A 13,763-nucleotide genomic window follows, 5' to 3' on the forward strand; every position below is an offset into this window, starting at 1 on the left:
TGTGGCTGTCAGCGGCATTGCCGTGAGCTGGCCCTGATGCAGTCACACAGAGCTGATGGGTTGCTTTGACAGCCGGTAACCAGCACAAAATCCTTGTGAATGACTATACTGACCATACCCTCAAATGATACTAAGCTGACTGTCACCCACATCCTCGAATGATAACGAGATTACTATGCTGATCCCATCTTAGTTCTATATAGACTGAGATTTAAGCATAAGGCAAGAAATTTCAGTCTATTGTGTGTGATCTGGTAGTCAGTTAATGATTTAGAGATGGCTTTGCTGACTCTGTCCTGATCTACACGGCAAAGCTGTGTGAGCTGGAAAAAATAAAAAGTGTGTGCTTATTGTGTGCACTCCAGTGTACTGATACTTGAATATTTCATTGCTTAGAGTACGGTAGTTCTGTTCCTGTGCTAATATGTACAACTACAGTGTTATTGGCAGATCAGGTAACAGGGACACAAGTCATTAATGAATTGTACATCTCCTGGGATCTGATGCGCACCTGATGGGTCTCATTACATCTAATTACACTGGAATTTCTTCTAGTCATTAATCAGGAGGGGAGAGGTAGCGTTCTACAGATGGATGGGCTTTATAGAGCCCCATAAGTAACTGGTGAAGCTGTGAGAGCTCGGATTCATTGTTATTCCTCAGTCTCTGCCTCGTAGAGCAGAGCGCGGACTGCAGACATAAAAAGACTTCTATTGATTCCTCGCTGTTTAGCCGTAATCGATGCACTCCGCTGTTACTGAGCTGGACGACTCGTCACTTTAAGACCTGTTTGCTAAACAGACAACAGTCAACTATAATATAATTACTCCTAAGGAAACTCTCCAGGTTGTTCAAACGTGAGAAATGCAAAAAAGTTAAGGACACTACTCGGTAATTTTCTCTTTTACTTTATTTCGGCCACTTGAAAGTCTGCAAACGATGGTGAGTTTTTCAACTATATAATATAAATAATCCCTTTTTGTCCCTAGACGACATGATGATCACATATTGTCTTGCTGCTAAGATCATCAGCAACCAGCATACTGATGTTGCTCAGTTTCCCTGCAGCGCCACCACAGGAGAATTTAAGCATTACACTGCTCTCGCAAAGATGATGCAACGACGACATGGTCTACCAAAGATCCCCTTTAATCCTTTTCCAACTGATTGGCTGCAGTGCTGTAGACATGACATCAGCGTTGCAGCCAATACCAGACAATGGGAGCAGAAGACACGATGGTGGTAGAACGGGGGAAGGTGAGTAAAGCTATTTTTTTTTTTTAATAGAACAATCTGCAGCTATGCGCTAGGAGTTTTCCAAAACCAAAAATCCCCTTTAGTGTCTGTTTTAACAGAAAAACGTATCTTTCTAATAAAAATCTGAATTAATATACTTAAAGGATTTTTTTTTCAAAATCACAAGTCTTCCATTAGATATTGGATATCTTTCTGAATGCTGGATGCTCGGCCTCCGCTCCATCCATTGTATGAGGCTGTGAGAAAAAGACAAGTAAAGCCCTCAGCTATTTTGGGCAGGCCCTTTGACTTACCAGTTATGGGAAAACCCTCTTAATTTACTGAAATCTTTTCAATGTAACTTATTTTTGTAACTTTTTGAAAGTTAAATTATTATTCTGCTTATTCCTACTTTTCGACATGTTTTTCCTGTTATTATTATTATTATGTATCAATCAAAATCTATTTCTTGACAGTTTTAGCCAAGCAGTTAGAAAGTATTGACCAGTACCGGAAATCTTTCAAGAGTAAACACCCCAAACCATCGCCGAGGGAAGAGCTGTTTATGAAGCAGCTAAAGGTAAGTAGTTTTCCTAGTTATTACTGTATATATTATATGTGGACTTATACGGGGTGGAGAGGAGAGAACCTAGAATATTACAGGGATTTTTGACCCATATAAAACAGTTGTTTCAATGTTTTTAAAATTCTAATTATTTACGATTACTAATATACCCTAAGTTGGCGCCATTCCATTCCACATCAGACTCCGCAACGGAGCATCCTCTCACACTCTGGTAGCATACGACCAGTGGTGGGAAGGCTGCCTAACTCACTTCATCCAATAAGCCAGTCCACCTTGCCATTATGGCTGATGCAGAGACAGAGAAGGGGGCTATCTGGCCCAGTTCATTAACTAAGCCAAGTCCCTTCTTCTTTATGGTTAATGCAGAGACAAAAAATGGGTCTATCTGGCTCAATTCATTAGGTAAGCCCAGCCCCTTCTTTGTTACAGATCATGCAGAGACAGCTAATGAACTAAGCCAAATAGGCAGCCCCATGCTTTCTCTCTGCATCAGCCATAATGACAACGGGGCATGACTTAGCTAAGGGACTAAGTTATATATCCCCCTTCTCTGTCGCGGCATGATCTGTGATGGAGAAGGGCCATGGCTTAGCCATACAGCCAGACCCATTCTTTGGATTAGCTAATGCACTAAGCCAACCAGCCCCATATTCTGCCTCTGTATTATCCGTGATGGAGAAGGAGCTTGGCTTAGCTAATGGACTAAGCCATACAATCACCCCCATTTTCTAAGTCATCCCCCTTTGCCATTACTGCTGATGCACAGACAAGGAAGGATGCTCAGTTCATTAGCCAAGCCAAGTCAAATCTAAATTAGAGCTAAGGCAGAGACAGAGAATGAGGCAGGCTGCATAGCTCAGTTTATTAGCTAAGTCAGCCCCCTTCAATATTACAGCTGATGGACAGATAGAGAAGTCAGTGGTCTGGCTCAGTTCATTAGCCTTGCCTGTCCTCTTCTCATTTCCAGCTAATGCAGAGACCGATATGAGAGCTTGTTCAGCTAAAGAACTGACTCATGCAGCCATCCTTCTCTGTCTGAGCATCAGCTGTTATAGAGAATGGGCCTGGCTGTCTGACTCAGTTCATCAGCCAGGCCAGCTCCCTTCTCTATTATGATGCCGACACAGGAAGTTGGAAGAAGCTTAAGTTCTGTGGTAGAAAAAACCGTGAAGAATTTTTTTTTGTGGCTGGACAACCCTTTAAAGACAATGAATGTATGTGACTACAAATATTTAGTTTATACAGAGATTTGCCCACAGTACATTTCAGCCATGGTTCTTTTTTTTTTTTAAATGGACACCTCCAACATGACTGGGGCTTAGACTGATCATAACTTAGGTTCATGTGATTTTGAAAGATCATGTGGTGGAGATGAGACATCCAATGACACTGGAAATGCCCTTGAAAGATAATGCACTAATCGCTATGAAATTATACAATATTATGATCTTTTCACCAAACTCATATTATTCATCCTAGGAAACAGTAGAAGTTTACAACGCCCAGCACGCCGACCTCACCAAGAAAGCAGCTGAAATGAAGAAGCTATACTCTGAGGTTTTGGTAAATATCACATAGAGTAGAATATATGTGAGGTTATTCTAGAGATGTTCGACCCTGCAGAAATATTTTTTTTTTATGGAAAACAACTCCATCTCAAACAAACCCCCAATAACCTGAGGTTCTCCAATTGTGATGAAACTACAAAGTCAAAGATGGCAAATCTCCATCTGACTACCTCACTTGTGACCACACTTTCACGAATGATTCCATACACCATACCATAAAATGCTTCCTTCTTCCTTAGAGCAGCTCTCACTAAAGATTGAGCGCAAACTAATTACAGGGTATCACTTATTGACCAGCTGTAATCTATGAGGGATCCATGTGGTTGATTCTTTTCTACAGTATAAGTGAAGTATTGTAGCTATTAAAATTAGTGTACTGCCCATCCAAAACGTGACTCTAGTGTTCAAGTTCTCTTCCTCTCTGAAGAGGTTATTTGCATATATAAATTTCCAGTGAAGAATTGCATAGCCTATTAGTCTCCTTACACCAGCTTGGCACATTTCACAATGCCCCCTCTTAGACTCCAATTAAGGGCATTTCACCTTCCTAAAGTAGGAACTTCAGTTTTGCACCCCCGAAGAACAGGTATTCAAATGGAATGTTTGGTTTGTTTTTTTATCCCAAGTCATGTGGCAAGGGTCATTAAAGTGTCGATACTGACTTTTGGAATTGCTACTTCCAATAGAGTTCCTGTCCTCTTCCTAAAGAGGCTATGTGCATAAGTATCTGCCCATGTAATGCATGAATATTCCCAGAATACAATATGCCATAGCCTGAGTAACAACTACATGCCTATTTCATATCTCTGTCATTTCAAACCAATTTTTAAGATATGTTCTATTTTTTTTTAAACCCTGTCATATCATGAGAGAAAAACTCTTACGATGCTAGAGTGATCTCACTGAGGTCATGGCAGTTCAGCTCAGCTGGGAACGCAGCCTCAGTGACCGGAGGTAATCTCGATGACGTTACCACCGGTCACTGAGGCTGCGCTCACAGCAGTTCAGTCACTAGTGGTTCTCATATACCAGCAGGAGAAAATAAGGAGCATATAGTATTAAGTAACAAAAAATCCTTTATTAATACAATAATATTAAAACAGTAATATATTTCAAATAAATAGTGTTACCCAGTCAAGCACAAGAAGGGGAACTACCCCCTGTAATGCCCCCATATATAATTATATGAGTAAGCATAAGAGGAGAGCAAAAAGAGAACAACAAGCCCCCCACAGTAAAAGATTGAAGTTATAAGGACACCAGAGTATATCCACCGCTAGTGCGGTAGCCAAAACAGGGCCATAATAAAGGTGCATAGTGCATAGTTATATAGTGGATACCATAGGTGAGCTTACCGATTGAGAGGGCAAAGCAGGGGGGGGTCCCACCAGAACAAAAAAGCGCCCCGACGCGCGTTTCGCGGCTTAACCACGCCGCTTTCTCAAGGGGAAATGCGGCGTGGTTAAGCCGCGAAACGCGCGTCGGGGCGCTTTTTTGTTCTGGTGGGACCCCCCCTGCTTTGCCCTCTCAATCGGTAAGCTCACCTATGGTATCCACTATATAACTATGCACTATGCACCTTTATTATGGCCCTGTTTTGGCTACCGCACTAGCGGTGGATATACTCTGGTGTCCTTATAACTTCAATCTTTTACTGTGGGGGGCTTGTTGTTCTCTTTTTGCTCTCCTCTTATGCTTACTCATGTAATTATATATGGGGGCATTACAGGGGGTAGTTCTCCTTCTTGTGCTTGACTGGGTAACACCATTTATTTGAAATATATTACTGTTTTAATATTATTGTATTAATAAAGGATTTTTTGTTACTTAATACTATATGCTCCTTATTTTCTCCTGCTGGTATATGTACTCTATGGAGCTTTATTTGTCTGGAGGCACCTAATGTGTATGTGCTTGGGTCCAGACTATCGCTATGACTCTGGGAATTTTGTTAATACTAGTGGTTCTCAGCCTGGATGGTCGCATCTTGGCACCGTCCAGGTTGAAAACTGTTTATCCCCCAGACATGGATTACAGCGTGGGACAGAACAACAGTTGTTTTTTATTTTTGCTTTGTTACAGAAGATGAGAGCTTCGATGGAATAGGCGTTCGGTGAGTGTAACTGTGTTTGTTATTTTTAAATAAAAAAGTAAAAGTGTGTTTTGTTTTATAAAAGACTTTATTATGTTTGTGTGTTTATTTACCATACAACTATAGGATTAGTAATGGATAGGTGTCTTATAGATGCCTCTCCATTGCTAATCTGTGGGCTTGATGTCATCGGACAATACAAAAGTGAAAACAGCCCCATAAATATTAACCCCACTTGCCACCGCTACAGGGCACGTGAGAAGAGCTGAGCAAAGTGCCAGAATTGGCGCATCTAATAGATGTGCCTTTTCTGGGCTGCTGTGGGCTGCTATTTTTATTCTGGGGGGCAATATCCATGGCCCCTTACCAGCCTGATAATACCAGCTGTCTGCTTTAGCAAGGCTGGTTGTAAAAAATGGGGAGAACCCTATACTAAATAATTAAAAAATACGGTGTGGGGACCCCTCTATTCTTGATAACCAGCCTTGCTGAAGCTGACAGCTGAGGGTTGCAGCCCCAGCTGTGAGTTTTATCTGGCTGGTTATCAAAAATACAGGGAAACCCATGCCATTTTTTTACAATTATTTATTTACAGCAAAGGAGCCAGCTAATAAATACACCCATCAGCCACTCCTTCTCTCTCTGTTATTAGCGGCAGCAGGTGTCAGATGATGGGAGCAGTAGTGCCATGAGCTGACACCAGTGACCGGAGGTAAACTTTATACCTCCGATCACAGCTGAGCGCTCACGCTGTCTTTTGACAGCGTGGGAACAGTGGCTCTCTGACTGGCGGGGATAGTTTCACTGCGGATCAGAAGCGGTGTTTGTCGCACTGTCATGCACATGACAGCCTGACAAACACCCAGTGTTTGGGCAGCTGAACCCAAACAGTAACACTGATTTCCATGTTCGGTGTCTGTGCCTGAACAGTAGATGTTTGGCACGGACGCCCAGCTTTACTGTTTGGGTTCGCCCATCTCTAATTATGAGAGTTTCCACTACGCAGCTGACTCCGGGCATCTTTTTACATCACGACCCCTATTTATTGCTTTTATGCCTATATGTATAGGGTGAGGAATCATCCAATGTTTTCCTACGCATTATCTGGTTTACATGGAAACAGCAGAGTATCAAAGGAGAGAAGCATATTACACAAGCAAGGCAGGAACGGAGCCCGAGATCTCCCATTGGCCTCATCTACAGATGTCTATTGATAGTGAAGGTCGCAGTTGGAAAAAAGCTTGCAGGACTGGCAGATATGGTAGACGTATAGCAAAGGAGGGACTAACCCATGGGCACAAGCACCTTCTTATCATTCATCATTGTCATGTTCCTCCTCTGCAGAGGCACATTGCTATTCTTTACCAGTAGCAAAAGGATTAAAGAAACTAAAAAAATTAACCTAATTGAAGTAGCAGCTGCTGCTGAGAAAATGAGCAGGCCTGTCCATGTAATATTTGGTCTATACTTTATGTAATACCACATTTCTCCAGTAGTGGCCACTACTTTTTTCAACATCAATAATAATAAAGTTAGTATATATTACAGTTAGTATATATTGCAGTATATCTACAGCAAAACACAAAATCCTCAAAAAACTGCAAGACATGAGGAAGTTATCACAGATTCCTATAGGTGGAAAAGACCATAAAAAACACACACAAGTGCATAAATTGGACATCCTCCACGATTATTGTAGGTTCTGCCTTCTATAGGTTGGAACTGGTATCAACCATGATGCGCTACCCCCATTGTTTATGATTACCACCATTTTGTTTTTTCATTGTTTTCAGCAAAAGTTTGGAGAAGCAGAAGACCAAGATTCACAAGAGTTGTTTGGGTGGATTTCGTCTTTCATGAAAGAGTTTCAAAATGCGTACCTGGATATAAGAGTGTCTCACTAACAATACTCAATAGTATCAGGGCCAGGGTATCATGTCCTTCACAATGAAGCCACTATCAGGACTGGAGGGGCCGTCTACCATGTTTTCTCCAAGTCTCTTCTTCTGGTGATCATAGACTGGGTTTAAAGACGCAGGGTGGCGTTACCAATGCTGCCCTAGAATAGACCACAGACTACATTATCTAAAGTGGATATTGTGATACATACATATTGATTAGGGAAAGTATTGGGCTTAAAAGGAAAGTCTTTTCAAGATCACCGGTCTGAATGCTAATAAGCTCTGAGTGGTCCGGTGGGTGTTCATGCTCAGCACCCGATGTGATCCTGCTAATACCGCACCTCTGCTTTTGATTGCTGTGGATGATGTCTCCTACATTATCTTTACAACCTTATCTATTCCTTTCCTGTTCAGAAGATCAGCGCATGCGCAACTTTTTCTACTCAGTGGGATCACTTGACTTCTGTGCACATGCGCTAGTGCTAGATCTTTAAGGCTGTGCAACTGATGAAGTAATCAAAAGCAAAGGGGTGGCATTAATGGGCTCACATAGGATGCTGAACATGGTCCTGATTTGCACCCTGGACCATTCAGTGCTCAATAACAGCCCCGATGATCTGCAAAGTTCTATTAAGATGGTATGCTTGGCTACGGGTGTCAAGAGAAAGAGTTGTTAATGTAGGGAAAATCAGTAGCACCAATTTTGAATGTGGAAATGAAATGAGATGACCAGTTTCCTTCAAAACATGTTCTAATCTGACTAACGTAATATATTTATCTGAGTCAGAAACAGTATTTGAGTATACCGGATTACCCTTTTAGGAATGTTATTCATCACATTGATGGTACAGGAAATATATAAAAGTTGCATAGGCAAATCTCATATTATGTTGAATCTGTATTGTGTAATAGAAATTTTGCAATTTTCGCACCGGCCACTGGAGTTCTTTTTAGACTCATGCTTTCATTTGCTTCAGGAAACAACACATGTGCATAGCCATGATGGTCAGCCTTCAGCCTTATCTTTTATTAAGGAAGTATCTAATGAGCGTGTGCAAAGGTTACTGTGCAGGAAGGGGGAGCATGATCAGTTGTGATACCGTATATTATGATTAGCCGATTAATCAAATGTTATCAGATGTGTATAGGGGTATTACCTGTTATTGGAATCCTGCCTCTGTTGATTATGAGGATGCTGAAAATTCTTCCTGAAAGGACAGGAAGTATGAATCTAAAATTCTCCAGGGGCCAGTATGAAAATTGCAATATTGCTATTTAAAAAAAAAAAAATCAGGATATGAAAAAAAGAAATCATGGCTAATATTTAAAAAAAAAAAAAAATACATATAGCACAAAAAACAATGACTGGAGTACAAATCGATGAATTTGATTGGATGCTCTTGACCCCATCCATTTTAGTAGAGCTCCACCCATTTTTTCAAATAAATTGCTGACCAGTCATAAAAATGTCAAAAAAGTTGTAAAACTTTTCTGAAAAGTCATAAAATTTTTTGCACAATTACAATTTGTGTAAACATTTTTTTTTCAAAATTTCAGGCATTTTTTTAATCAGATAACTGGCAGCAACTATTTGATGAATCTGGCCCATAGTTTATTTTCTGTATGAGCGTTCTGCTGTCTACATTCCAGCCATGCAGCAAACAAATATATTAGCTGCGGTGAATACAAATAACCATATTTCCTCCTTATATTAATGCAGAGATCTGAATGTGTGATCACGCCGGCTCCTGCATATGGACTCATTGTAAATCTCTGCATGTTTCATGTATTTATTGAAAAGTTCATCGTATTTGTAATGAGTTTTGAAAAATAGTGTTTCTATAGCGGACACTTTATATTAACCACCAACCCCAATAGTATGCTATGCCAATAAATGCAGGGAATGGTGACATCTTGGGTGGGGGAACTAGGCTTGTGTAAAGGGCATATTGAATATGGGGCACTAAAGAATTACGAGAACACTAACATTTACTTCCACGAAGATAGTGAATGTGAAGGTGTCTTGTAATAATTATTGACTGTCATGGGAGTACAAATGTATATTAATGATGATTTTTTTATACTGCTTTCTACAAGGCTGACTGACATTGAGTGCACTTAAAAAATATATTTGTTTTTTATTTTTAAGCTTAAAAATTTGAGTATTCCCACAAAAAAACATTTATTATCTTTCCAATGAACAGGTTGGATTGATGTTGAGCCACCACGAACATGAAAACAGGTCATGTGTAGTACTGCTCCATTCAAAGGCTATGGGACTGATAGAGACCCCCATTCTAGTGATCAATAGGGATTCAGCCATGGGTGACCAACAATTAGGCAATTATCACTCATCCTGTGCATGGGAGATAAATATCTATTCTTGGGGAAAAAGTGCTTTGAAGGATGTAATATAAAAACTCACTAACTGTAGAAGTAATGAATTCTTTGCATGCAGAATTCCTGTAATTTTCTTTATTTGAACACCGTTTGCCACTCTTATTATAATACGTTTTCCTGTGTGAAATATGTAATCTCTGGATTTAATGTAATGATTGGTAAATGAAGCTCTTCATAATAAAGTCTATATTTTAACTTAATGGTGTTTTTTCCATTGTTCTTGAATAGAGGAATCTTATTTAAAAGGGTCAATGGTAGGGTCAGGACATATAACGCCTGATTCATCAAAGGTTTTACGCCAGTAATGTGGCCAAAAAAAGCTATGACAAGTCACTTAAGTTTCGCTGACTTATCCTTGTATATAATTATGACGTAATATCCTTTTTTGCCTCTTTATAAATGATGTGTTATGGTTTCATTATTGTTGATGAAAGCTTGGGATGGACTTAAACGCATCTTATTGATTTGCTGGATAAAAGACGAGTTCATAGAAACGTGAGTGCTGGGATTTTATTGAATTTACATAATTTTGGCACAAGTAGAGATTGCACAATAACTATCCGACTTTTGGTGTTCTCACGCAATTTTCATCGAGCTCTAACAAAGTAGGTGAAGATCGGGCGGAAGGGGGAGTGGTGACCACCGGTCGTCAAATTCATGACCAGCTGGGGCACTCGCTACACCAAAAACCTTACTACATCAGGAACCGGAGTAATATTTGTGGCAAAGCGCAGTATACACCGCTTGTCTGGACTCATGAAGACATGTACATCAAGACCAGCGTGAACAACACTAGTCTTGATGAATCAGACCCATTATCTTTGCTATGTCCCCTATTCATCATTGCTTTTTCTCCACTTTTCTTTAGTAGTAGTGGCTGTAGTATCTACTATACCTTATTCTCTATACATTTTGTGCCAGTTTATAAGTTGTCTTTCTCTTTTAAGCATTTTTTAATTTTTTTTCTCAACAACCTTCGTTAACCAGATGTTTTAGACTGATTCAAGAAATGTGTCTTTTAACCAAATGTCAGATTGATTTGGGGGCATTTTACTCCGTTCCCTCCATGAAGTAAGGTTTCTGGAGGAGTTTCAATTTGATAGATTTTTGAGACTTTTTTAAATGATTTGCAACTTTTGCTGCTAATAAGTTGCAAAAATTGGTCAAACACAAAACTAAAGCGCGTTCTATATCTTGCGCCAGATTCGCAAACCACATGCGCCATTTTGAAGAATTTGGTGCAAAAAAATCTGCAAACAACACAAGACAAAAGTGACTTAAAAAACACAAATGATGAATTGGGCCCTATGACTTATGGATTTAGTTTTTTTTTTCTTTTGCGGATACATATATTTATCTATGCAAAAGAAATTGTCAAAAGATAATGCGCTAATAATAGAAAATTACATTGCAAAATAAACAAAAAGATAGCAGCAACAGCAAAAAAAGAGAAAAAAAGATGTCAGTAAATTAAGTAAAATAAAGTTGAAAACTATAACAATAATGAAATAAAAGAGAACATAGAAGTTTTAATAAAAATAAAAAAACTAAATCAAAGGTATATCACTTGATTAAAAAAGAAACAATTTATTTGGATGTTTTTAGCATTATAATACATGAAAAAAATGTACCGTAATCATTTACTCTTAGAATTAATAATTTCCAATAGTGTCCATTTTGCAATTTTTTTTCTTACATATTAAAATTTTAGTTTTTTAATATTAAGCAAACATTTGTAATAGTTTTGGGTTAAGAATTACATTTCTCTTGCTATTATTTTTTGTGCCATTTTTGGGCTTTATTTTTGGTCCATAAAATAAATATAAGTGAACACTTTGGATCTTGTTCTCTTTAGGAAGAAGTTTTTGGATAAAGTTCACTAGAGCACTGCGGGCGTTTGTTAAGAACCTGCTGTCAGTTTTTATTTTTGCTTGTTTACCTTTAATTATTAATAGCATTATATAATTAGGCCTATCACAGGCAAATAGCTTTCTTACTTATCTTGGCTGCAGGATAAACTGAAATTCAGCTTCCCTTGTGACAGTACCCTCCAGCAGGTAAACAGCAAAATTTAGGAAATTACATTCCACCACAGATAGGAATTTGTTTTTCTGCTTACACACCTGATAACTGCTATTAATGGCTGTTGTACATGCAGATCATTTACCAAGGGCATGCACCATAGATGATAATGCCCTCCACCTGGTTCATGGCACAACACTGATCCATCCTCAATTATTCACAATTCACCTTCTTTTCCCATAGGATTGCTTATTTATGCTGCATTAGGACAACATTAGCCATAAATTCATTGTCTGTCGCAATATATGTTAAAAGCAAGGAAAACACAACAGGCAGCTATTAAAATGTCTAATCATGATATCTTATAAGAGAACCTCAATATAGATATCATAAGCCTGTAGATGGAATAGTGTGGGACACACTAATACTTGGAAAAGGCAAAACCACATAAAGAATATAGTGCAATAGTCCGAAAATAGCATAATCATAAATAAGTTTATTAAATATAAATACATTAACAACAAGTCACAGACATAATAGTGAGTTTAGAAGTGGCGGCAGAAAGCATGGAGCACAACGAGTAAGACAGCAATCCCCATAGCATATAATAAATGCATATGCACTGAGAAAAAAAAAAGTTTGAATCCATACAAGTTCCACATCAGTGGCAATCCAAAATTGTAAGGTATCAAGCCAGGAACACATGAACCAAATTATATCCCAGTATATGGTAAAGAGACCTAAATAGGAAGCATACCAGTAGTATAGCAGAGGGGACGTGCCGTCTCCTACCCACCCCGACGCGCGTTTCGGAGTAATCCTTCTTCAGGGGACAATTTATGTTGTATATGCAGCCTTGTAGGAGGCTGACTGGCATTGATATGTAACTCGAATAGTAAACATTGTAAAGATAAATCACAATCAAAATGTTGCATGTACTCCAAGATGGTTTGCATTAAAGGGCATCTGTCAATAGGATCAAGCCTCGTAAGTTGTCTATATGGGCATGCAGGTCATGGAAATTTGAATAAAATTGTACCTTGATACTTGCAATCCAATGTCTTATTCCAGAGAAAATACACATTTTTCTTAATGTATAAATTAGCTATTCAGAAAAGTATTACCCCACTTGCCACCACACCAGTGCAATGGGAAGAGCCTGGCAAAGTGCGAGAATTGGTGCTTATAATAGATGCGCCTTTTCTGAGGCTACCATGGGCTGGAATTTTTAGGCTCGGGAGGGCCAATATCCAGGCCCTTTTCCAGTCTGAGAATACCAGCCCTTAGCTGTCTGCTTTTGCATGGCTTGTTGCCAAAAATGGTGGGGATCCCACACCATTTTTTTTAACTATTTAAATAATTAAAAAATATGGCGTGGGGACCCCTCTCTTTTTGATAACCAGCCAAAACAAAGCTAACAGCTGGGGGATGCAGCCTGTAGCTGTCAGCTTTACCTGCATTGGATATCAAAAATAGAGGGGAACCCATGTCATTTTTAATTTTATTTATTTATTGCACTGGCGCCAGCTGATGAATACTCTCATCAGCCTCACCTGCTCTTGCTGCCATCAGCAAGAGTAGGTGTAGGATGATGAGAGTAGTGCTCTCATCAGTAGTACTCTCATGAGGTGACACCTGTGACTGGCAGTAACGTTGTTACCGTCGGTCACAACTCCTGGCTGACACAGTGCCATCTGACAGCGTGGGAACCGCAGCGCTCTGACTGGTGGTAACAATCTAACCGTTGATCAGACCCCATGTTTGCCGCGCTGTCACGCAGATGATATTGTGGGAAACAACAGATGTTTGGGTCCCACATTCATCTGAACATCCACGGATTTGCCCATCTCTTGTATAATTCATAATTTTCAAAAAACTGACCGCCACATCCAAACATAGACTAAGTGTAAACAGGTGCTGAACCTAGAGTCACCAACTCATATACTCTCAAACAAAAA

At 39.4% G+C, this 13,763-nt stretch overlaps 1 protein-coding gene across 3 annotated transcripts in view; it reads left to right on the top strand.

The window, feature by feature from the left end:
• The window catches only part of LOC143765946 (formin-H-like), a 196,275-nt gene extending 186,292 nt beyond the window's left edge, over positions 1-9,983 (top strand). For all 3 annotated transcript variants that reach the window (XM_077253165.1, XM_077253168.1, XM_077253169.1), the window contains 3 exons: positions 1,713-1,816; positions 3,302-3,385; positions 7,276-9,983. In XM_077253165.1, coding sequence (XP_077109280.1) covers positions 1,713-1,816; positions 3,302-3,385; positions 7,276-7,386 — 299 coding nt within the window. In that variant the 3' untranslated portion in view covers positions 7,387-9,983. The remainder of the gene's footprint in view (positions 1-1,712; positions 1,817-3,301; positions 3,386-7,275) is intronic.
• The last annotated feature ends 3,780 nt before the right edge of the window (positions 9,984-13,763 follow it).

Source organism: Ranitomeya variabilis, chromosome 4 (assembly GCF_051348905.1).
Source record: "Ranitomeya variabilis isolate aRanVar5 chromosome 4, aRanVar5.hap1, whole genome shotgun sequence".
NCBI lineage: Eukaryota > Metazoa > Chordata > Amphibia > Anura > Dendrobatidae > Ranitomeya > Ranitomeya variabilis.